The 26,724-nt window shown below is 34.6% G+C and overlaps 1 protein-coding gene across 1 annotated transcript in view; it reads right to left on the bottom strand.

The window, feature by feature from the left end:
* Nucleotides 1–620: 620 nt before the first annotated feature.
* The window catches only part of Znf804b (zinc finger protein 804B), a 484,698-nt gene continuing 458,594 nt past the window's right edge, over nt 621–26,724 (bottom strand). Inside the window, exons 3-4 of the mRNA XM_026399383.2 lie at nt 11,791–11,921; nt 621–4,233 (exon numbers count right to left, since the gene is read on the bottom strand). Of these exons, the coding sequence (XP_026255168.2) occupies nt 621–4,233; nt 11,791–11,921 (3,744 nt within the window). The remainder of the gene's footprint in view (nt 4,234–11,790; nt 11,922–26,724) is intronic.

The following is a 26,724-nucleotide window of genomic DNA, read 5'->3' as shown; positions in this document are numbered from 1 at the left end:
TTTTTTGCATTTCTTATTTCCTTTGAAAATATTGATTGATAGCTTAGCCAATAATTAAAGCAAATATTTTTAATAACTGATACATTTCATTGGCTGGCTTTTTATTATGTGACAAATAAAACTAAATGCACATTCATTCAATCATTCACTCTATGAACACCAAGAACGTAGGGTATTTTTTTTTATATTTTTCTTTGTCATATTAGTGGGCTGCCTGATGTTTTTGCATATCATTTTATAACATTATATGAGAAAAAAATTCAAAACAATTCTTTACCACTTTCCTGGTACATTTTCATAAAATTATTTTAAATTTGCCCTATTATTTTTTTTCAGATAAAAGAAATTCTTAAAATGCTCCTGTTTTAATATTGATAATTCAGTCTCTTTATATATACCTATGTGTGTATATATATTATATATATATATATTATATATATATGTCACATTTTGAATTGGCACCAATATTTTAAATCTTATAATAATCAGAACACTTTAAATATATCATTTTCTAGGTAGTGACAATTCATTTTATTTCTCCACAAAAGAAGCATTAATACCTATTAGTTCAAGTGTGCTGACATATTTAAGGCCTCTTTCCCTTCCTTTAACTGTTGCATCTAGCTGGAGCAAGAATGATGGCAAAGATCTTGACCTTGGATCACTGGTTGGATCAAAGGATTCAAGTGGATGATTGAAGCTGTGGCTGGATTTAAGTGGGGGCCAAACAATGTGGGGATAAATGCTGCAGGGGGCAGGGGCTGAAGTGCTATGTGAGATGGGTGAAAGGGGGCAGCTGTGACTAAATGCAGTGGGTGACCTGCTAAGAAAGTGGGGTGTGTGGGGATAATGGTTGGAGCCAGAGTTGAGAATGAGATAGGAGTAAAGTGTGGCTGTGAAAGAGGATGCAGATGAGCTACAGGGAGGTGACCGCTGTGGGAACTTATGGATGCAGAAACAGCGAAATGCTGCAGGAACGTGTGGTGGATGGTGGTGATGGAAGCATGCTGGTGGACTGGAACCGTCTGTACAGCCGAGGCCGGAGAGAAGGCATTGGGCCCAGGAGCAGGCAAAACTCGAAGATGCTTTGACAGGAGCTGTTTCTGCATATGCTGCTGGGCTTGCAGCTGTAGAAGCTTATATTTATCTATTTCATCAGGAGAAAATGTAATGGGCTGTTGAATTAAAGGGGGAGAGAGAGATTTATGACACTCTTCTAATTCATCTTCCACTCTGTCATGTTTCTGCATAGTTCTGTCATAGTAAGTGTTTATGTTCCCCTCTACATGATTCATATGCATGCTTACATCCTGTACGTCTAGATTTATTTGGTCCTCTTTGGTCTCCGTTGAATCAGTTATACCAGTATATCTATTAGACAGAAAAGCACCAGGGAAATCATTTGGCACCGGGTCACAGTTTGGAATAAAAGGTTGGACTTCACTAATTAAAGAGTTTGATTGTTCTTTTGTTGTGGGGTTCTTCTTTGTGTTTGGTGACTGAGAATCTGCTACCGTATGAATTATACCTCCAGTTAGATGGTTATCACAATCAGTGTCTGCAAAAACAGTAAAATTATTTGTCTGTGAACCTTTGTCTTTCTCGCTAGTCCTCTGTACTGCATTGCCTTCTTCATTTCTTCTTTTTCTCGTGTATTGTCTTTTTTCAGACAAAGACGATGTTGGTCTGTTACTGCCGGGTGACACGAGTTGAAATGTGCACTGGATTTCTGAATGAGTCTGTGATTCATTTTTATAGCTGTTTGAAGAAACTTCAAAGTTTGTTGATTGTTCCTGAAACCTCTTGGTCTGTACTCTTTCTAAAAGGCTTTTGGCTGTCAGGGGGCTCCTTTCTCCTTCTCTAATGTTCAACTCTGTGGTTTCTAAAGGGCCACTGGAACAGTTTCTTAGAAGGCAGCTGACAGTCCCCGAGTCACACTGGCCATGCTTCACTTTTCCCAGATCACAAATGTGAGGGCTGTCCAAAGACTCTTGACTCCTCTTGTTTTTATTTAAGCAACAAATTCTCTCTCTTGAGTAAGATTCAAATCTATTGTGCTGTAGTCCCTGGCAATTAGTTGGGTTTTCACTGTCTTCAGCATAGGAAACCTGTGAACCAGACTCACAATGAATGATTCTCGTGGATTTTGGCCCTGAAAATTGTTGATTTTTACCCCATTTATACCTTTCTCGGCAGTGACAATGTCTATGCTTGGAGTATTTTTTATTCTTAAATGACTCCCACAATTTACAGTTCCTGTCTCTCTGTGTTTCTGACTGCAGGAAGTTGCTCTTTGTTATTTCACCAGACCAGTAGAGGCAATTGTGCCTTTTGTGTTTCTGTTTGTGCCTTTCAACTGAGCTGTCTTCTCTTTTACAAAAGTAGAGCAAATTACTACTGCTGCTACCATTGGGCCCATGACTTGAACAAATGCTTCTCAAGCTGGGCATGCTGCTAAGGGATGTGTCCAAAGGGCTAGACTGTCCACTCAGAGATGACTTTGGAGAACATCTCTTATAACTTTGGTTTCCACATCCAGAAGCACTGCTGGCTGTGTTGATACTGTTGCTATTCAAAATCACACTGACATCCTTCCCATAGTCGCTGTGACCCCCTACTATATAAGGACTAGAATTCCAGGTGAATTGGTTTTCATCTTCAAATTCTGAATGAGGATCACAGTGAATCAGTTTATGCTTTTTGGTCCTAGAGATGTGAGGTGGACAGGATAGACCCTCATTTGCATCATTAAGAACTACTCTTCCACAACTTTGCCAATGGGTCCTTGAAGATTCCTCATGTTCATTATCACTGTTATTATTATTGTTGTTGTTTCCTACACAGTCCTTTAGAGGTGTATCAAGGTAAGCAGGCACTTCAGGACTTTTCAATTTCAAATTACTTGCACTAAGATTATGATCACTGTTATTTGGCTCAGAATCATCATAGCCCAAATTATATTTTCTCCGGAAATTTTCCCAATCTGGATTAGCTATCATCATCTTTGGTTTCAGAGACTGATTCTCTTCTAGGATCAATTTTTGTTGGTCTTTGATTAAACTTGAGATATGGCTCTCTATTTTTGTCTTCATTTCCAAGGATTCCTTGCCCAATTTTGTTTTTAAATCCTCTGGATTATGGCCATCTTTCGTGTTCCGAGAAAGTTTAAAATCAAAATATAATGGGTTGCAACCATAAGAGATACAGGGCTCTGTTTTTGTAAAGAGCAGAAGTTCCACAGGCCACTGGAGAGTGGTATGGCCATCTTTGCTTTGCACACGGAGGAAAGGCAGTGGTTTGGATGTCATATCATGGGGATACCCCTCTTTCAGAAGTCTTTGCATATCTTTGCTAACTCTTTCTGTTTCTTCTGAAGATTTGTCTCTGTTCTGCATTCTGGAATTGGGATTCAAACACAGTGTACTCTTTTGTTCACTTGACTCTGGTGATGAAAACTTATCCAGACATTTGAATACCTTGGCATCACTGTGCTTGTACATGTTTGGTGGGTTGGAGGAAGCATGTGCTTGGCAGGGGTAATTAATGCAGTTTTCAGAAGTGTTCTTCAATGTATTTCTAGTTCCTTTCTCTTTACTGGAAGGAGGAAAATCTACATCTGAAAGACTGAAGTTAGATTTAGAGAAAGAAGCCTGAATGCCAATTGAATTTTCCATTGTCTCATCAATGGAGTCAATTTTCTCTTGCAAAATTTTAGAGCTCAGGGAGAAGGTGTTGTGTAGAACACTCTCCAGATGGCTTGGTGAGATGTGTGCTTCTTTTTCCTTAGAGGGGTGTGTATCCTCTTTTGCAAGCCTACAGCACTTGCATTTCTCCACTGTTTGTTTTGCTTTATAGGTGGGTGACTTGTTACTATCATGGCTTTCTTCTGTGTTCTCACTGAAAACTGATGCGGAAGATTCTAATTTTAGATGCACTTTTTTTGAAAAAGAAAATGATACTCCTGTTCTGTGATTTGTATTGCTGAGATCTGAAGATGTCTGTGGTATCCGATTTCCAAACAAACAACGTCTGTCCGGTTGTAATTGGTGTCGATTTGGCATGGGAAACCGCTGTTTATCAGAGGTGCTTCTGGGGAGATTCTTTCCCTTAAGGAGAAGTGTACTCTTCATGCATGATACTTTTCTCCCATTCTTAACTGGGAAAATTCCCTGCTGGAGTTGCTTTTCTATGGTCATCCTGGGGGCTTTGAATGCTGGTCCACTTCCAGAAACACTGTAAATACAATAAATATTTAAATGATTAAGACATTAGATTTGGAATTGTAGCCACATGTGAACATTTCATGGTGTTTCTATGATGAATGATTCCACCACTTATGAGCTAACTACATCTAACCATTTATCATGCTTGTACAGTCAGTATAAGAGTTCTATAGGGGCTATTTCTAAATTGTTTTATTTAAGTGTAGTATTTTAAAATTAGTAAAAGGCAATAGCAAGTGAATATTTTATACTAGCACTGCAAAAGAAAATAAAGTGTTGTGTTTCCAATATACTATACATCTTCTAGAATTGACTGACTCTTTGGAATGCAGATTTAACATATTTCATAAGAATTTTCCAATCAATGTATTCACATTAAGAAATTAAATAGAATTAAGACAACTTTGAAAGTATTAAAATAGTTCTTGGGCTGGGGTTGTAGCTCAGTTGTAGAGCGCTTGCCTAGCATGTGTGAGGCACTCGGTTCGATCCTCAACACCACATAAAAATAAATTTAAAGAAAGGCATTGTATTCATCTACAACTTTAAAATTTTTTTTAAATTTGCTTTATATATAAGTTCTAGCCTTTTGTTATAGTTTTAAAATTGCCTTGTGCTTATTTAATTTCAAAACAAGTTAGTTAGTTCTTTCTTTATGACTTATCACATCTTTTACTGATCATAATAAAGACATAAGAAAGTAATGGGTATTTACAAGTTGTCTCAATATTAACAATGATTTTCAAATATTTCTTTTGCTTCTAACTGACCAATACATTTTTTATCATCTGCACATGTATATGATTTGTCTTATAAAGGTTTTAAAAGATTATGCATTCTACTAAACTTCATTAGTAATTTGAAGAGAAAAACAGAAATACCAATATGTTAGATTAAAATGATTTCTCCCTTTAATGTTCTACTTATAAACATGCAGCTTCAAGAAAGGCTTTATTATGGGCTGGGGATGTGGCTCAAGCGGTAGCGCGCTCGCCTGGCATGCGTGCGGCCCGGGTTCGATCCTCAGCACCACATACCAACAAAGATGTTGTGTCCGCCGAGAACTAAAAAAAAAAAAAAAAAAAAATATATATATATATATATATATATATATATATATATATATATATATATATAAAGAAAGGCTTTATGGGGGTAGGGGGAGTTGTGAATCACATCATTTAACTCATTGTTTACTTTGATGTGAATTTCTTTTCCTTTATCTTTTTTCACATGCTTGGAGATGTTACTGGAGATTGTGGTATGCTCTTTGCTCTTGGGCTTTTGCATAATTTCAGGCAACATACAAGAAGACTTAGTGGAAAATACAGAAAAGTTTATTACAAGGAAAAGGAGAAGGGAAAAGGGGCAATCTCATGGGAGAAAGTGGATCCTCCCAGATAGGAAAGTGATGTGCACACCTTTGTTTCCCAGTTCTGTTTGGGGTCCTAAGGAAGTTTCTAGAGAGTCCAGCCTAAGTACCACCGCTCATGTTTTGACTGAGACTAGGATTCCATCACAGATATTTTTTTGTTTTGTTTTAATCAGATTTTTAAGTCCCTAATGCACATGATCTTACCCATACATACCTGAGTGGGGAACCCATGGGGATAAGGAGGATTTTACCGTTAATGACATGCTGGAGACTGAAAGGCAACTGTGGATCACCTTAGCCTTCTCTGACAGGGGTTCTAATTGGAACTCGCTTTTCTACAGATTCTATAGTCAGTTATCTCTGCTTTTAATTATCTTGTTTTTCTGAGTCTTGGAGTCTTTGATTTGCATAAAAATCATAAAACTATCCCCCTTCCATGTGTTCTCATTGGTAGGCTGGCCCTTACAATAGGTCTCTAGGTTATTTGCTAAGGATTGTAACATATCCTATTGACTTAGCCAGAGTGGCCCTAGGTAAATTGCTTTTTATTAACAAAGCATGTGGGCTGGGGCTGGGGCTCAGTGGTTGACTACTGGCCTAGCACATTTGAGGCCCTGGGTTCGATCCTCAGCGCCATGTGTAAATAAAGGTATTGTGTACAGCTATAACTAAAAGTAAAATCAATGTTTAAAATCAAAAAAGCATGTAATGTGGGGGATGGCAACACATTATCCTCTTGACTTCATATTCCTACTGCTCATGTCTAGCTGCTACTGTCAAAAACACCTATGGTTGTTTTTATCTATTTTGGATTTTTATCTAGTTATTTGTTTCTAGAATATAAAGTATTAAAATAACATGCAACACTTATGTTATTATGATACTACATTATATTAGTGCTGAGTCCTTCTCTGCAAAATTCTTTGTTGTTGGCTTCACCTATGACTATTTGGTCAATCAGCATAGACATGTATAGTCACATTCCTTTTGTCTACTAAATTTAATATACTTTGCTTCATTGTCTTTATATGTTAATATTAAGTGCATTTTTAATTAGCCATTAATTTTATAATGTATCAGCTATTCATTAGTATGATTTTATAATTTTTATTTTTTATTTGTATAAAATATATTTATTATAGTTGCTTAACATATGATATATATTCTTCAGGTTTTTTAGTAATAGCTACATGTTGATTTCTTTGGTTAATTTTTACTATTTTTTTTTTATTACTTTCAGTTTAACTTCATTCTGTGGTGTCTCTGGATATTGTTTTATTCTTGTCCTTATTTCTTGTACTGGAGATTTTGGTAAAATTATTGACTTTCCTGAATATATCCTTTAGGTCTTATGTTTTATTTTGATATTTTTCTGCCTTAGTCTTTTGCTCTCATTCAGGGAGAATTTCTCATATTTAATTTTAATTTGACTCACTCTGTTTCTTAAAATATTACAATCTGTTGTTATTATGTCCATATGAATTTTAACTTACAAGGAAAAATTTTAGTCATCATTTAGTTTTCAATGATTTTAGACTTTGTCTCTTCTCATGAATTAATGACTATAGCTTTAGAGTTAAATTGTTCCCCTGAATCTTGTAGAAAATTAAATTTAGAAAGTTTCTATGACTGATCTCTGTTTCTTATAGCAACTGTTTCCCAATGAAAACTATCTTCTTACTCATTACAATATTCTCCTTTTGTTGAATCTCTTCATGATCTTTAGAAAGGTGATTTTAGGCATACCTCATATGAAGAGTTTGGAGGAACATTCTAAGACGCTGTATGGGGTATTGAATATTTTTTTCCAGCATGAAGAAAAGTGGAAAACTCAGAGTTTTACTGTAGTATTGCTGATATTTTAAAATACCTGTAGCCTGGGGATAGAAGTGAAGTGAACAAAAAGGACAGGCAGCTAGTGTAGGTAGCTGATCGGGTCAGAATGGAAAGATGGGGAATGGTTCCAAAGGAAAAGAAATAAAATGCTAATACCTTCAGGACACTTTCTCTCTTCCTCACCTGTTGCCAGGGTTACCTGCCTTCAGGCAACTGTTTCTCCCAACTAGGAGTTGTTAATGAAGTACCTCCTGGGTGGTTCCCTTCCTGCCAAAAGGGCTGGAAGGGGCACTTGTGGAAGGCTTCTTTACCAGCTTTTGGTCACATAAACAAGATAAGGGAAAGAGGGGACATGAGAGAAAGGATGAAAGGGACAGGACACCCCCACACACACCCCAGATGCCAGCTCTGGATCCCTTTCTTTCCCCCCCAGGAGAAATCTGTCTCTGTTCTGTCCTTTAAATAAAACTTATTTTCTCTGCTTGCCTTGGTGTTTCTCAGGTGTTCAGACTTCCACACCATGAAACGGGACTCAGATCAGATTGGATTCTCAACACTAGTATCAGAAGCATAAGGTTCAGAAATAGCTGCAGTCCTGAACTTTGTCTTGGTCCCACAGACTCTTTTCCATATTTTTCAGCCACACTTTGGTTTAAGAATTATGCTTCTGAATTAAGTCACTTCCTCCAAGAATTTAGGGCAATGTGGTGTTATTGGTACTCTACTGGGCAGAAATGAGCTCACAATATGTGCATTATCATTTTTCTTTCTGAGATTCCATTATGATACAGATATTTTAATGCTTCTATTTTATATTGTAAATACATACTTTGCTTAATAATATTTTTTTAAATTATCCTGGCAATGTTTTGTGCATCTTCTTGCACATATATGTTAATCTAAATGTTCTTTCCTGATGGCTGTTTTATTTTACTATTTATCTCTCTAAAGTGCAAGCTTCTTCCTCTTACATGCTTTTAAAAATTTTAAACCTCTTTATTTTATTTTATTTTTTTTTATGCTTTGTTCTTAGATTCTGGTCCTTAATTTTTGTTTTCATTTAAGAATCCAATTTGCATGTATGATTATAGATTTTTGACAAATTTTCATGTTTTATCCTCACTGTTAATCTATTACAATCTATTATAATCTCATTTTCATGCTTTAATTTTTTTGATTTGTTGATTTATAGACTTTAATTTTCTTTATTGTAAATCGAATTTATTTTTTTATTTTGGAAAATCCTAATTTTCTACCCTCATAGTAGAAATTTTAAATTCTGTTATTCTAATATAAGTTTATGTATTGTAATATTATTAAAGCTTTAACTTTTTTTCAGTTTTATTGAAGTATAATTAAGAAATAAAAATTGTATTTATTTCAGGTGTATGACACAATGATTTGATATATGTATCCATTGTTAAATTATTACACAATGAAATTAATTGACATCTATTATCATGCACAATTACAGTGGTATAGATGTAGGGGAGTTAGGACACTTAGGATCCACTATTCTGGCAAATTTCAAGTAAACAATATAGTATTATTAACTATAGTCACCAGTCTCCACATTATATCTTTAGAAATTATATCTGAAAACTTGTGTGCTTTAACTAAGACCTCCCCATTTCCCTTATTCTCTAGCATTTGGCAACCATGCTCTGTAAAGCTTTAATTTTTGAAGTTATCTCCTCATTATTTCTTTCATTCTCTTCTTTAAAGCTTCTTTGGTTTCTCTTTGTGTTTTTTAACCTAATTATTTTTATTCATAATAGCTAGTCAGAAAGCAACTATAGGGGTAATCCTTTAAATCTTATTAATGGATTATCCATTCTAATAGTTCCCTCAAAATTCTAATACTAAGCACATTAAATAAATGTAGAATTTAGTTCTCTTCAGTACAAAAGTATATTTTCTAAACAGGAAATAAAACTTATTAAAACAACATGATTTCTTTAAGGGTATTATTTTCTAATGTCCCCTGTTATTCAGCTCTTATAAAAGGACCTTCATATTCTCAGAATCAACAGTACAAAAATTTGTAAATGTTGCAAGAATCTCCATATCAAGGTATACTGTTCCTAGGCTTAAACACCTATTACAAGTTTAGACACAGAGAGTGAGTATCTGCTTCTCTATACAATATCTAGTCTTGCTAAGGATCCTGGTTGAATGAAACTATCAACAGAAGTTGATTGCCCTATATACAACCCATTACCAGTTTTCCGCCACCATTTACCATCAATCTGATCCAAATATTTTACTCTGGCTAAGTTTGCCTCTCTTTCCCAAGGCATCATACAAGAAGTTTGTTATCTGGATCATCTTACTCAGAAGCCCTCATGATGAGGACAAAGGACAAAGTACAAAGAAGAGTTATCTAGGAGAAGGGCAATATAAATTTTATTTTTCTTGGTCTTTTCATTTTTAATTTGATTTGTTAATTAAGTTACCAAAATAGAAATATTTAATAATTTTACTAAGGGATTTCCCTGAGGTCATGAAATTGTTTAAGATAGAATAATTGGCTAGAGGGCAGGTAATAAATAACCTCAAACAAGAAATAATTTTCCTCAAACAAGAAATAATTTTCTGTGTCTGGAAGTTTCATCCTTTTCCTAAGAGTATGAACCCATTGCCACATACAGAGCCTGCGAAGTCTACAGAGGATACCAACCCACAGGTGCTTAAGCTTGTGTTTATAGTAAATGAGGTTTCTAGAAGGACATCTGAAACTTAATAGAGTAAATGTTATAATTTGGAGTACCTTAATGGGTAGCTCAGGCAAACTTAGAAATTCAAATAATACACGATTATTATTATCATCAATATCAACTGTCAACATCCTCATCCCATCCCTGTCCCCATCAACATCCTCAGGGCTCCTTTGAGCCTTTAAATATCCCAAAGCAAACGACAAGTGTGAGTAGAAAGGTACAAGTGAGACATCTTCCATAGCAGCAAAACAACTAAAATCATGTTTGTTAAGGTTACTCAGATTTATAGCACAGCCAGGCAAATCTGGCCTAACCTAAGAGGATCTATACTAAGGATGTTTTTCTATGATGGGACTTGTCCCATTTTTCATGATCTGACCTATTGCATCTCAGAATTAATCATGTAGCAATTGGCATCTTCTCAGGACTTTTTCCTGTATCCTACCATTACCTACCAGTAAGCATGTGACTTGTTCTTCTAAGTCCTATTTTCACAAACACAATCTGATACCTTATGTTTAATATCATGAATAACATGTTGTAAGTTCCTTGTATTGGCTGGTAAAAAATTCCAGCACCAAATGTGTTTTTTGTCTCTATGATTGTTTGGGACCTTAGTGCTTCATTTTTGTATTAACCTCACTTCTGGATACATATTGTGCTTTTATTTTTTTTCTTTATACTAAATTTCTCATTTATTTTTAATCTGATTATATATTATGTTTCTCATAAAGTTAATTGAATTACTCTAAGAGTTATAAATATATGAATATATGTAAGCTGAATATTATTTTCACTCATAGTTGAGACTAAAAAAATAAATATTGCCTTAGAATCACACTTCAAGTCTAAAATTTTACCATATTATAATTAAGCCACTCACTCCTATTATTGTATGTTGTTTTCCTTTTAAACAACAGGGGTTTAAATTCTGGCACAGAGCTATAAATTTCACAATTCACCAGGCTGCTGTCAGCTGTATTAATTAGCTACATTAGTGTTATACTTTATGATTCATATGAACACAAATCACAATTTACTAATTTAATTGCATTCCAGGTAACAACTTTGAAGTATTCAGTGGTTCCAAGCTTTTATAAAATGGCTATTTTTCAGCTACAAGAATGTATTAGTGTAATGCTTGTTATAATTATCAATTTAAATGCCACTGTGTGGTAAATTTAACTGCATTAATTACATCTTGTTTGTCGGCCAATAACAGTGTCATTTATTCTAGATTTAGGTGTATACAGGGGAATGGACAGAAGATGTATTCCCCCCCCCAAAAAAAGATGCATTGTTATTTATGGATTTTAAATTATTATTAAAAAACCTACATTACTGAGGAACAATATTAATTCATTTGAATCAACTTGATAAAATAAATACTAGTATATTGGAATCATTCTGGGATCATTTCATTTAAGGGCACATTAAATTAACATTGGGAAAGAAAAAAATCAGATCATAAAAGTAATTAATTTATAAGCCTTTAACTATTGGAAATATTGGCCCTCAGACATAACTGTTGAACCAAGTAGATTTTAGTTAGAGTGAACTAAGAAGAGTTTTTCATTGGAATTTTCCCAGAGGCAGAAGGGAATTCTGAAGCATCTTAGATCCTTCTAATTCTCACCATTCAGACTGCTGCCTTAACTCAGCCAGCTGATGAAGTCGTTTAAGTGCTTTTTCTTGTTTCTTCTCATCTTTCCATGACTTGGAAGCCACATTTCGAGCAAATTCCCGCTGCTTTAGTTCTTTCAGTCTCTGTAGAAAAAGAAGAAAAACAGAAAGGATACCATAAATAAGTAATATATTATTTTCAATCCACCAGGGTCCTTATTAACCCTAGTCCCGAGTGCAGAGATAAAAGGTAAAAGATAAAATAGTAGATAAATGTAGATGTCAACTAGCTTATTTTTCAAAGCTTATCAGATTCACTAAAGAAATGTGTTGCTAGCTGGACCCCAGTCCTTGCTGAGATCACCCTGGCTACACAACTACAACCATCAGAATGTCTGTGAAAACACAAATGAGACAAACGTGAGATATACCAAGGGGTATGAAGGAGGAGATTATAGGATGTGCTTTCCTCCACTCACCTGTAAAGATACTCATTAAATTCAATGGGTGGAAAAAGCTTCTTTCCATCAGTTGCTTCTGTTACCATGAAATGTTTAACTCAAAGCTCTAAATGTAATTTTAGTTCATTTTTTAGGTGAAGATATGTATCAAATGCAGACTTCTATATTGTATCCAGAATGAGAAAAAAAATGGGTCAAGGATTTAAAGCTTCAGGATAGAGAATTTGCCTTGCTTTATTTAAATTAACCTACATTTCTTTTAATTAATTTTTTCTCTAAAACAATTGAGTAATGTGCAGAATGGATGCTGCCCATTACCTGTTTGTATTTCAACTTTAGAACCTGCCACTAAGCAGGTTCTAAAGAGAGAGATTTTTTTTTTTTTTTTTTTTTTTTTTTTTAGTTTTTAGTTTTTTGGCGGACACATCTTTGTTTGTATGTGGTGCTGAAGATCGAACCTGGGCTGCACGCATGCCAGGTGAGCGCGCTACCACTTGAGCCACGTCCCCAGCCCCACTAAGCACACTTAATGATATTGAATGAATTGAGAAATAGCTACAATCAAATAAGGATCTTTACATTTGAAGCTTAATTCTGAATTGGGAGTGCATTTGAAGATTAATGTCTCTTAACACATGCAATGTTATTTTAAACAGTCTAAAATTTGTATCTGTTTAATCTGCTTTTAGTTCCCAAGTCAGGTTTAAAGGATGTTCCCTGGATATGGAAAAAACAACAAAGCTATCAATACCACTGGAGCAGACTCTTTTCTACAGCTAGAGCAAGGACCAAAATCTTCAATGCCCATTAGCTTCATTCTTGAAAGGGAACATGTTCTACCTACTTACTGGAGTGGAGGCTTGTCTTATGAGCAAAAGCCCTTCAGAAATTGTCCTACCCAATTTAGAAGCACCCATAAAATGCAGTTTAGCTGTGTCAAAGAGAGAAGAGGGCTATTTTGAAGAACAGGAACGGGTCATATATTTTTTCTTTTGGTTATTAATAAACACAAAATACTCTATATTTATTTGTTTGGTATTTCCAGCATATTCAATTTGCTTAATCTAGGAGAGGAAATTGATCCATTGGTTTATGTAATTATTGGAATCTTGTTTGAAACTTTGGGGAACACCCGTTTTTTTCATTAGCTTTCAGATTTCAGGACTACTTCTATTTTTTAGCTATGGAAATGATTATGTATTTGGTTTCATTCACCCAACCACAAATGCTGTTTGTAACATGTTAATTTCTACTATTACTCCTCTGGGGAATAGCAATGTGCAAATCAAATATTTTTCCCTTCCAGGGAGTCAAACAAAGAGGTTCTTTTTACAAGACAGTGTTGCTTCTTTTTTTTTTAAATTTTTTTAAATTTTTAATTTGTTCTTTTTAGTTATACATGACAGATAAGTATATTTTGACATATTAAGCATACATGGAGTATATCTTATTATAATTAGGAACCCGTTCTTGTGGTTGTACATGATGTGAAGATTCACTATGGTATATTCATGCACATAGGAAAATTATGTCTGACTCATTTCACTCTTTCCTATTCCTATCCCTGCTCCCTTCCTTTTACTTCCCTTTGTCTAATCCACTGAACTTCTATTCCCTCTTTCCCCTTGTGTTTTAGCATCCACATATCTGAGAGAAAGGTTGACCTTTGTTCTTTGGGATTGGCTTCTTTCACTTAGCCTGAGAGTCTCCAGATCCATCCATTTACCAGCAAAAGTCATAAAGTCATTTCTTTTTATGACTGAGTAACACTCCATTGTTTCTTAATAGGGGTGCACACAACATACTTTAGAAGCATACAGGAATAGTTAGAAGATTTGTTGTGTTGAAGGAACAGTCAAAGTTAAAATGTTGAAGGAACACAGAAACTGGAAGAGAGACTGGGACTAAAGATGTCTGTTCAGATTTGCACTTGTCACTGCTCAGGTTTGCATATAGAAAACACTCACATTCTGCCTTAAGGTTTCAGCATAGTGATCATTGCATGTGGGTGAAGAAACTACTCCAGGTCAGAAAAATAACCACCTAAAAAATTAAAGGAAGAAGTTCTGGCATCCATATAAGGCCAAAGATCATGCTGGTTCTCACCAACAAAACTGAACAACCTCACAGAATGTTCAGTACAGAAATCAGGGAAATTTGCTTCAGTAGAGAATAATTAGCTATTATTAGCACTATTTTGAGGTAACCTAAGAAACCATAAAAAATAGGGAAAAAAAAAACAATTGATTCCAAGTAACTTAGCAGAATCACAAAACCACTCTATGGAATTTATAGCAATTAAAAAGGAGAAGGAGAAGGAGAAGGAGAAGAAGAGGAGGAGGAGGAGAGAATACAGTGGAGAAATATCTTTATATTTTTAAGGGAAAAAACTATCAAAATAAAATTCTATACCAAGTGAAATCATCTTTTAAAAAAAGGTAAAATAAAGATATTTTCAAACATGAAAAAGTTGAAAGACTTCATCACCTTAGATATGCACAATAGAAAATATTAATGGATGTCATCAGGCAAGAAGAAAATAAAACAAATATATGTAGACACTAAAGGATGAACAGCAGAAGAAATGACAACTACAGAGAAAACAACATCAGATGTATTTGTTATTTTTTTCAATATATTTATATTGTTTAAACGAAAACATGAACTATATATTTTGAGTTTTCCAATAAATTTATAAATAAAATAAATGACAACAATAAAACCAAGCCTGGGAGGGGAGGAATGACAGTGCACTGTTGAAATACTCTTCTGCTCTAAATGAAGCTATGTGATAATAATTGAAGGTAGATTGTGACAAATCATAGAAGTATACTATAAACCCTACAGCAACCATTTAAATGGCAAAACAAGGTATTTTAGGCAATAGGACAACAAATGAGATGAAAGTAAACCATTAAAATTCATGCAATCCAAAAGAAAGAAGAAAAATTTAAAAAGAAGCTAGAACAGATAGGACAATTATAAAATAAATAGATAGTAACTTAAATATAAACACATCAATAACCAAATTAAATATAAATGGCCCATACAACCAAACTCAAAGGGATAGATAAAAAGGCAAGATCTAAACATAATGTAACACTGTTCAGCCACAAAAACATGGCATCTGGTTCATGGGCCACATGGATAGAACTGAAGATTATTATGTTAACTGAAATAATCCAGGTACAGAAAAAAACACTAGGACATGATTTCATCTATGTTTGGAATCTGAAAAGTTGGTCTCAGGTGTTGAGGGTAGAATGGTGATTGCCAGGGAAGAGGGCAGGTGTGGTAGAATAATGTTGATCAAGGAATACTAAGGCAGAGCTTGATAGGGCAAGGAGCTGTGGTGTTCTGTTTGCAGCCCAGTGTAGAGAGTATAGAGAACACTAGCATATTGTATATTACAAAAAGCGGAAGAAAAGATTTTGAAAGTTTTTTCAGTAAAGAAATATGATAAATACTTGAGGAGATGGCTGCCTTTAACCTGATTTGAACATAACACAATGTATGGACATATCTAAATACATTGGGATCCCATTAATATGTATAATTTTAATGCTTCTATGTAGTGATTTAAAAGATAAGTTTTTTTTTTGCAAAAAAACCCCAAGGTTAACCCTATCTACAAAAGCAAACTTGAAAAACAAAGACACTAAAAGTTAAAATAAAAGAATATTAAAATATAGAGCATGCTAATATGGGTTAAATAAAAAGCTAGAGGGCATATATTACCATACAACAGAATAGATTTTAGAGTAAAGATAGATTACCAGGAATAAGGATTATTATTTTATCATGATAATGAGGCAAATTAAACAAGATAACAACATAACATTGATAAATTTTTATGCTTCTAATAACAGAGCATTAAAATGTGCAAAGCAAAAATTGGTGAAATCTAAGTAATGATTCTTACCATGATTGTTGATAATCTTGTTTAAAGAGAAATAAACAACTTAGAAATTAAAACATTAAGGGTATGCAGTAGGTCTACTTTTACTGAGAATAGCTTATGGCATAGATACTTTGTTAAAAAATTGGTACTTCACAATTTAAACTTTTTTCTAAATAATAGTGGGAAAGAAAATGTTATTGCACAAAGCGGGTGGTGGAAAGTAGATATGTTTTTTTATTATTTTACAGTCTGCATAATTACAAGAAAAGGGATAGTTCATACTAAAATTGCATCTTGCATTTGTTATCCATTAATTAGAAAAGCAGAAGACAGGAAAGTAAAGAAAATTAACCAGTATAATTTTGATACAAGGATTTTGCATATTTAAGTACATTTCTGCATCTATTAAAAGATCATATCATTCTTTTCCCTTTACCTATTTATGTCATATATAACTTCTAATGATTTTACCTATGTTAAACTTTGCATTGACAAGATTAATGCTGTATAGTCATAATTTATTATTATTTGCAAATATTTATGAATTTATTTGCTAACATTTGTTAAGGACTTTACCTCTATGTTAATTAGTGATATTGATCTGCATTATCTTTTCTTGTACCTTTGTTGTGTCATTCTAGTACTGTTTTGGTCAAATCAGTAATGACTACAACAGAATACCATAGGCTATGATTTACCCAATATTTATTTCTAACAGTTCTGGACTCTGGGAAGACCAAATTCAAGGTGGCTTTCTTAATTTCCTATACATGTTATTGTTACTGATTTCTAGCTTAATACTATTATGGAAAGACAACATGCTGTGAATGCTGACATTTCTTAGATAGTTATTGATAGGTGTTCTATGATGACTGAGCCTATTATATACCTTAAAAAGTATTTTATGTACATTTGATAACAATAAATACTTATTCTGCATTTTTTGCACTCAATATGTATAAATATCAATTATGTCACGTTGGCTATCTGTTTTGTTTAAATCTTCTATTGCTTTACATAATTGTTTGCCTAATTATTTTATCATTATTAAGAGGAAGATATTAAATTTTGCACTTATGATTGTGTTTTGAACATAGTTCTCTTTGTTTCTGCCAAATTTTACTACATGTTTTTCAGAATTTTGTTATTAGATAAATATTCAGGAATTAAGGATTGTTTTGTTTTCTTAAATAATTAACATTGTGTAACTATTAAATATCATCATTTATAACTGATATTATTTTTTGTGAGGTGAGTCTATATGACCTGATATTTGTATGGTGCTATGTATTTTCAATTGTGTAGTGTCAGCATGATGTATCATTTTTTACTTTAAACGAAATGTGTCTTTAAAAATGTATTTCTTCTAAAAGTCACTTATTGGACTGATGAGTTTTTATCCATTTTTTTTCTTTTAACAAAAGTCTGTATGGTTTACAGTCAATGTAATTATTTATTCATATTTAAAAATATTTTCTTTTGTTGCATGTACTCCTTTTCCTATTTGCTGCTTCTCCTGAATTCTGTTCAGCAAATATTTCTAGTATGTCATTTTTTTTCCTCTTAGATTGCTCAGTTTTGCCTATTTATATTACTTTCATGGTTGTGCTAAAAAGCAAAATATGCATCTTTAATGTATCACCATTTATGTTAAATAATCTAGAAAATGATCCAATTAAATGATATTGTAGTATATGCTCATTTAGTACCCTGTTGCTGTTTGGATGTGAGGAACCCCGAAAAGTTCATGTGTTGATGTGGGAATGTTCCAAGGTGAAATGGTGGGATGGTGAGAGCTGTAACTTAGTCAGTCCATCCTAGTTTGAATGCACTGACTGGGTGGTAACTGGATGCAGATGGGGAGTGGCTGGAGAAGGTGGGTCACTGGAGGGGTACCCTAGAAAGGTTGTTCATCCTGTGGCCCCTTCCTTTCTCTCTGCTTCCAGACCCACCATGGATTGAGCAGCTTTCCTCCAATGGACCCTTCCCCCTGATATGCTGCCTGGGTCCAGAGCAAGGGAGTCGCCATCTATGGACTGGAGACCTCTGAAGCCTTGAACCAAAATAAGCTTTTTCTCCTCTAAGTTGTTCTTGGCAGGTCACAGCAATGCAAAAACTTACTAAAACATACCCTCTAACAGGTGTTTTTTGTTTTCACAAATACTTTACTTTTGTATAAATGGTAAACACTTAATTTCTTAGTTTCTTATTGGATACATCTAGAAATCATGTTAAGCATTAATTTTAAAAGAAACTTGCTGATATATTTACCATTTCTGTGCCTATAACACAGAAGCACTTTCTTTCAGTACTCTTCTCCTACACTAGAAGTAGATGGCTATTGTGTTTTACTTGGTAAAGAGGCCCTGAATATCTGCCTTGAAGGGTTTTGTCTCAGTTTGTTTTCAGATTCATGTAGGCTTTGAGCACCTGTAACTTGGAATAGAAAAGGAGAAGGTATCTTTCTCCATGCTATTGCGCCTCCAACAGTGGTAGAAAGCTGCTCGTTGGCACTTCGTGAAGTTCCCTTGTGTGAGGGACATACAGTTCCATGAAGTATAAGTTGTGTGGTTCTGTGTGTGTGTGTGTGTGTGTGTGTGTGTTAAGAGTGTGGATCTTCATTAGAAAACACATTCACTATTGACAGTGAATGGAGTGAAGACATCAGTATTTATGATAGAAAGAGATTGGACAAGCCAAGGTTGTCTTTGTACTGATGTTTTATCTCATTTGTAATCATAAGCATTTTTTTCACAAAAAGTTTCATCTTATCATATTTTTGTTTTTGACTTGTACTTTGTATTATATTTTTGTCTTTTTACTTGTATGATTATCAAAGTTAAAATGAAATAACTTACATAATCAAAAGAGAAAAAATTAAAATAGAAAAAGAATATGTCACTTCTAGAAGACTATGTCCATCATTATTGTCCTGATATCTATTTGTTGCCTTCTCCTCTTTCCACTCAAATTAACTTAGTCCTCAGCCTGATCACAGTTTTGTTAGAGTATGAGGTTCACCAAATGATGGAGGTGGGTTAAAAGAGAAAGAGTTTATGCCCATTGAAGTTGAATGAAAATTCAAAAAGAAGGAGAGGGCTGCCCTTCTTTTTAATTCATTCTAAGTAGATTTTACTAATATTGAAGAGTGCCTTTGATTGATCTTTGATCTAGGTCTTGGCATTTCACAGTGTTGCAATCAAAATGTGATGGGGTTCTGTTGAATCTGCTAATGTTTTTCTTTAATGGTCTTCTCTTTAGATGAATTATTTTCTTGGCAGGGAAAAGTCTGTCTCCACTGGGCAATTAACGTTGAAGAAGTTTTATACATTCTAAGAGTTGAATATATCATCCCTGCTCAAACAGGTTCTGTTGGAGATGATTGACAGAGTGTATATTATGGCCGATTGGAGCAGAGCAGCTGAAGTTCTGGTAGGTATGCTTGTGGTAACACAGGACAATTTTCAGTGGAAAATCAGCACAAACTAGATAAAATTCATCTTGCTTGAACTTTGCTTCCACTTCTTCTGTAGCCATCTGATATTGCTTGGTGGTGTCTCTTTAGGACTATGAATACTTCTCTCCATTGTAGCCAGTTACTCTTTGTAGAATGCATCCTGCCTCTTTATCACTTGGTCTTTTCCTTCCAGCTGTTCATCCAGGTGTTTTGCCAAAAAGTCATCCTCCTCACTGAGGTAGCCTTCCCCAAAGAAAAGTTGTAGTCAACAGCTCATTGGCAGCATCTCTCTCTCGTTTTTTCTTCTTTTTTTTTTCTTCTTCTTATGCATCTACATGTCAGAAGGATTCATTCTCACTTCTTCTCAGCTTTTCTCAGAAGCAGACTACTGCTTCCTACTCATTGCAAAACTAATACCATGAACATGTTTGCATACCTCCCTTTAGCAGCAGATGACCTCTGCCTCCCAGAAAAAGTATAATCCAGAGTTTAGGCAGCAGATGACATTTGTCTTAGAATCTCTTCAAGGTCTGGAATGCAGACTGAAGTTTAGTCCTTCCCACAGTGGTTAATGACATCTTGCTCACTCTCAGGTAGAATCAAAATCATAGGAATGTGTCTGATTCTCCTGGATCACCCTTAGTCTCTGTGCACTCAAGGCTCAGAGTTGGGCTTTCTCAACTCTCCTGAGCCTCCCTCCATATTATACAGCCTCTTCCTGTACTTGGTGCTGGATCCAAAGTTAAGGAAGTGTTTCCTGCGTCTTTTTAAATGACCAAAATCTCTGCAGAGTGCAGAATCGAAGGATTTATCTTGTTTTTGCTTCATCCTTAACCTTAGGCAAACCTCTCTGTCTGCACCACAAAGGGATCTTTTTATGTCTTCTGCTTTTCTTGCAATTCTGGTTATTAGCACTCAGTGAAGATGATGTGGATGGACAGGTGCAGACTCACCTTGTGATAGGGCTTCTCTCATTTTGGTCCAAGATTAGTCTTTCATTTCATTAAGTTATATTGCAACTTCAGCTTTCTGATGGGATTGGCAAAATTTAGATTTTCTAGAATATCTAACTTACTCCTGTGAGGGGAGGTGACATATGTTCTGACTTTTCATGTCCTAGGTGGAACACTCAGATTATATATTTTAAGTTTCCTTCTTTTACTTTCATGCCTCTGTGAATGTCATATTTATTCTTACAATCTCCAAAAGAAAGTGCTGATATTATTTCAAATGAATTATACAGTATTATTATTTGTGGTAGGATAATTTCTTTATGCAAAATCTCTAAACCAAGCAATGTAAATGTAAGGGAGGAATCTAAATGGGTAATTCTATGGAGAAAGGCCTTCATTAATGTTGATTCCATTGATTTCTTATTCAATGAGCTCTGAGAGTTACACACACACGTACACACAAAATTTATAAATGTAATTAAAAAACTAAAATCTGATAGCAAGCTAAACTGCCTATATAGTTTTTCCTGCATAGTTTATAATTTGACCATTTATAAGTTGGAATATTTTGAATCTTCTTTATGTAGTAAGGGTCAATCCTCAAATAACTTGAGGGATTGAACCACATTTATCCTTCTGTGTATCAAATCAATTGAGGATTCAATAGTTTCTTAGTTATAAGGGAAATCATGCATCATCATGATACTCGTTTTAAATTATACAAAAGCATTTTTTATAAATTTGATCAAAGGTGACATCTGAAAAATGTTTAATTTTGATATGTTTTATGATAAAAGGAACACTTATACATTAAGTCATTGCTGGGAGCCATCCATGATCTGTGCATGAACTAAAACGATATTGAAGCCATTAGGCAGGAAAGCGTGGTATCAGTAACTCCCAGCAGCAATGCTGGTGGTTTGAGAATGCCTGGTTCATGTGGCATCCTACCTAGCTCCATCACAAGTTCAGCACAGCATCTGAGATCAGGTGACCCACTGGAGCCACACAATCCATTAGATATGGGTGTGGCTTGACAAAATGCCAAACAACCTACTTACTGAAAGACCCTTGCCATGCAGAAAAGCAAGTACCAAGAAAGCACCCAACCAAAGATTCCTCCCACTGAAACCTTATCACTGCCTTTGATGTACTTCCCCTTAAATAAAGAATCAGGGCCATTTTTCAGTTGTTCAGTTCCAGCTCCTATCAAGACTAGAAGACCAATGAGGTGCTCTTCTTTTTATATCTAATTTCTGGCTCTGTCTTTATTTCTTACAAATTATTTCAGACTTTTCATTTCTCAGGTGGCTCACACATCCCTGGTGGGGTGCTGGCTGCTCCACACTAGGTCATAGAATTTACCATTTTCTGATCAGAATCTGTTGACTTTGTGAATTAAATATGAGTGTGATGAGGTTCAGAAATGGTGGTGAATTTAAGGAAATTGATAGTGAAAATAATTCTATTAACGTTCTATCAGAGTTAAAGTATGCTGCATCAAGATGTCAGGAATACACATTTTCACTTTTATACCCCCCCTTTATAAATTGATCTTGTTAGCCCCTATCTATAACCATCTGATGACATAGAGTTATTATGATGACATAGAGACATAGATGACACAGACTCATTGATTATGGACATCTCAATGGGTATGAAGATAGATGGAAATTAAAATGTAGGCTCATGCTTGGTTTTGTTTAGAAAGCATTCTAAAATTTGTTAGTTGTGCACACTTACACACACACAAACACACAATTGTACAGAAATGTTTTTAATCTGTTTCTAAATATTCCTAAAGTGCAGATAATAAATACAATTTAGCAAATTACCTCAGGAATTTTAGTGTTTGCCCAAGAAAAAGAAACTACCTTTGTAGAGTGTATATTTTCTTCAGTGATGATAAGGACCTGATTAATTGCCCAAATTGATATGATTCTGCCATTGCATGGTCAATTAGGAACTTGATATGGAGAGTAAAGATTCAGTTGATGTTTGTATTTAGAGCCTTGTCTCTATTCAGATGCTTTTAAGCAGTGACTCATTTAATATGATGATGAGACTGTTTTCACAATCAATATGAAAAACTCCACCTGAGCTGCATTTTCAGATTAAAAATCAACAAAGCCAGCAGTATGTGATATAAAAACAATATGTGATAATCACAAAGCTAAGACAAGCTAGATTTATCATTCTTTTTCCTTGAGGCATCAATATGTTAAAAAGAAAATCTTACAGTCTACTAACTGCAGATTGCTAAACTAGTTTAGTGTTCAAAACCAAACACAAAGGTAAAATTTATAGTTGGTAATTTATAAACTGGGCTTCAAAAAATTGCTAGCATTAAAACTACTTGCTCATCAGGAGTCAGAGTGAAAACCTTAGAGAAGATAAAAGCTTGAACCTCACATAGAAGGGGAGTGAGAAGACACTGAAGCATCTGAAAATGGGGGAAACAGAAGGAAGTGGTGTAGGGGTTAAGAAAAGTACTCTGGAATGAGTCTGAAGTGAGTGTGTGTCTTGCCTAGGTCCCTCACTAGAAGACTCTGGGAAAATTATTCAATTGTCCCTAAGTTTAGTTGACACATTGGTAATCTGCTAAACTCCCAATATCTACTTGGTGGGGTTTTCAGGACTGTTGTTTGGAACACATAAATCATGTAACAAAACACCTGATACATAGCAAGAGCTGATTCAGTATGAACTGGAATCACTTTAACATGTAAGGGATGGCAAGATTTTGGGAAGCATTTTGAAGAAGAAGGAGCAAGGAGAACTTCATTTAATTGCAGGGGGTTCTATTAAGGGTATTTGATTCATATTTTATTGAAAGAAGATTCTTTGAATGGTTTTCATTTGGACAGAGTTACAAAATATATAGGTGACTTTTTTTTTTCCCCCTAAATGAGAAGACAGAAAAAGGGAACATGCTGAGTATTTACTCAACTTCCTGAATCTTAGATCTGAGCCTAAGAATTTAAGTTTATCATTGTCAATTTTATACAAGAATGGGTCGTTCTTGGGCTGGGGTTGTAGCTCAGTGGTAGAGTGCTTGCCTAGCATGTATGAGGAACTGGGTTCGATCTTTAGCACCACATACAAATAAATAAAAATAAAGGCCATTGACAACAACAACAACAACAAAAAAAAAACAATGGGACTTTCTTATCTTGAAAAAATTATAGGTTTGATAGAAACATTTATGATTTCAAGTCCAAAATCATATGGTACTTTTGAATAAAGTTATAAAAATTGTTTTTTTCAGACTTATCTTTGAATATTGTGATCAGGTATTAATACTATCAAAAATGGATTTTTCCTCCATCATGAAAAAACCAATCTTTGTTAGGCTTAAGAAAATGTACAATCGAAATTTCAATTCTTTCCACCAAGGGGGATCAATGGAAAATCTTACATATTAAACCATTCCAAAGGGTGCATATTGAGCATTATGAAATTCAGTTTTGGCATGTGCCATGTAGCATAAATGAACGTTTTCTAGTTCTGGAATGAGTTGCTTTTACTATTCATCTGCATTTCTGCATAGAAGTCTATTGAAATGCAAGGAGCAAGAAAAAAACAGAAAATCAGCATAGCAAACCAACAGACATCCTAATTTGTTTAGATTTGCATTGAAGTTATAGGATCATATTTTTCCAAGTATAAAGAACTTGGCCAGTTCATATCTTAAACAGTGGAGAGAGTAGAAGCCTGGATATCTAGTATTTCTTTAGAAAAATACAGGGATGTGAAGTGGAAGACTTGTCTAGACAGCTAGGACATGTCCTTGTAATTTTTTTTAAAGAAACTTAAAAAAGAAATGACAAAGCAGATGATCTTCATAGTTCTAGGGAGTGGATACCTGGCATAGTCTTTTCCCAGATCAAAAGCAATGCAATAAAGGTCGGATACAAAGGTCAAATTAAAAAAGGTAGTCTTTACGTAGCTTCTCCAACTTTTGCAATATATTTGATTCTGTCTCAGCAGCTAGTGAAATAAGGCTTATAGAGATATATTTGCTAAAATACGCTTATGAAATATTGGGAATTTAATTTTCTCCTTAGGTTCATTTTAAAAGCACAGACTAAGCAATCTTGATTTCCCTACCTGCCAGCAAGAATGCTTGGCTCATGCATTGCAAGTGGAATTCAGCTGTGAATAAATAAATGAAGAAGCAAATTGATCAGGTCAGTAAGTCTCTATGCGTCTGGAATAGCAATACTCTCAATATTATTGCTTACCAGTCGGAACATGTGTGTGAACATCTGCCTGCTCCAGCAACCACTCTCCGTTCAACTTCACTGAAGCAGGACGTACATGTGAAATAAATCTACTCAAGTGCATCTACTTTTCCCTTTCTTAAGTAGAATTAACTCCTTTCATCTCTGCACTTTCTTCTGTAGATCCCGGGGTAATTTATAGACATTAATGAAACCCAAGGCAAAAGATTAAAATTATTAAGTTCATTTTAGAAATGAAGAAATGAACATAGAGAAGGTTAAATGACTTGTTCTATACCAAATGAGACCAAAAAAGAAATAAAAGAACTGTGATGCTATGACTTGAAAAAACAATATATACTCTTCGTAAGAGGAAAAAACTAGAAGCATTTATGTAGAATCCTACACATCAAAGATTTATCTAGCTAAAATATTTCTCATTGTTTGGAAATGTTCTTATCAAAATAATTTGGAAGACAATTATCAATTATTCACAATAACCTATATTAGGAGAGGCTGTAACTTTGAACAGTACAATCAAGATATGTATAAGAATTTTAAAAAGTCTTCATTATTTCCCAGAAGAATATTCCATGTTGACATGGGACTTACTTTATTTTTTGCTTTTTTGCATGTCACTATATTTTATGTGATCTGGTAGTATTATAAACACAGATAGTGAAATGAACTAAAATACTTTTGAACAGTCTCCCACATTAAAATGTACAGTTCAAGCTACTAAACAGGATGAGTTCCCTTCCATTCCTGAATTTCATCTGAGCATATTCCCTCTGCTCCAAGGTCCAATCCTGCCACAAGCAAGGTGATCATATATAAGAAGGGACTCTAGGCTGCACACTTTATCTCAAGCTTTTTCCTGAGAAGAGCTTAGTACATTACAATGGTACCCGAAGAATTTTTCTCTACTGTGCTACAGTATGAATGACTGGACTCTAAATCTGTGTGCTGATGGTTGGTCAGCAATGTTTGGTCATTTAGAACATAGAGATTCCTTGTTAGGATTTCTGAACCTTTAACTGACTGAGCCCAATATTCAAAAGAAAGAGAATCAGACTTGAAGAAACTGCTAACGGTTAGTTTGAGCAAAGTTTCTAGATACTAGGACAACATGAAAATGTGGCTCATGTGAAAGAATTTCTTTATAACACACATTGGACTGGAATCACCTCTGTGGTTTACGGAGGGGTACCTCCGTAAACTCAGGTGCTTAATGCACGTGGCCCGTGCAAACCACACACTCCCTTTTCCAAAGCCAAGGATCCTCTGAGAAGTTCTCAAATGGCACATGGATTAATGGCTCCAGTGCTCCACTACTTCTGAGACATTACCCTGACCCTCCCATTCTCTAGTCATTATGGTCAGGATCCAGGTCAGCTGGGGTGCAAAGGATGGACCTTAGCTTTAATGTTGAATTTTATTTATTTCCTATGCCTTGGCATAGCAAACCTAAAGTTGAAGTATCTGCAGAGAGCATGTTTAGTTTTGAAAATATTTAGCATTTCTGGAATGAATGAATGGAAATTCAGTAATGAAAGATAATATTTTGAGTTAACCTTTGATTAGACTAATATGTAGTGATAAGGATTTAGAAAAAATAATTTGGTATTTGATTACAGTCATGGAAAATATGTTTGATATGGGATATAAGGGGAAAATTCTGTCCAAAAAAAAAAAAAACAAAGAAAAATTCATACACTTTTCCTCATGAAGCGAAAGTTAAAAATGATCACCATTTCCTTAGAGAAGACTGGAGAGTGTTTGAATATTAAATATATTTTTTCATAGTGTAGTATTTGCATTCCTTGTAATTTAGCCTTTATAAAAGTTAGTCATTCTAAAACAAAATGTTCAAATAAATTTTTCAAATCTCTGACTTGTGAAAAATACTTCCAAGCCTCATTTCTACATCTAGTGCTCCTAGTCACTCATGA

The sequence above is a fragment of the Urocitellus parryii genome, chromosome 3 (genome assembly GCF_045843805.1).
Source record: "Urocitellus parryii isolate mUroPar1 chromosome 3, mUroPar1.hap1, whole genome shotgun sequence".
NCBI classification, from domain to species: Eukaryota; Metazoa; Chordata; class Mammalia; order Rodentia; family Sciuridae; genus Urocitellus; species Urocitellus parryii.
The sequence above is the reverse complement of the archived record's forward strand: the minus strand, read 5'-3'. Positions and strand labels throughout refer to the sequence as shown.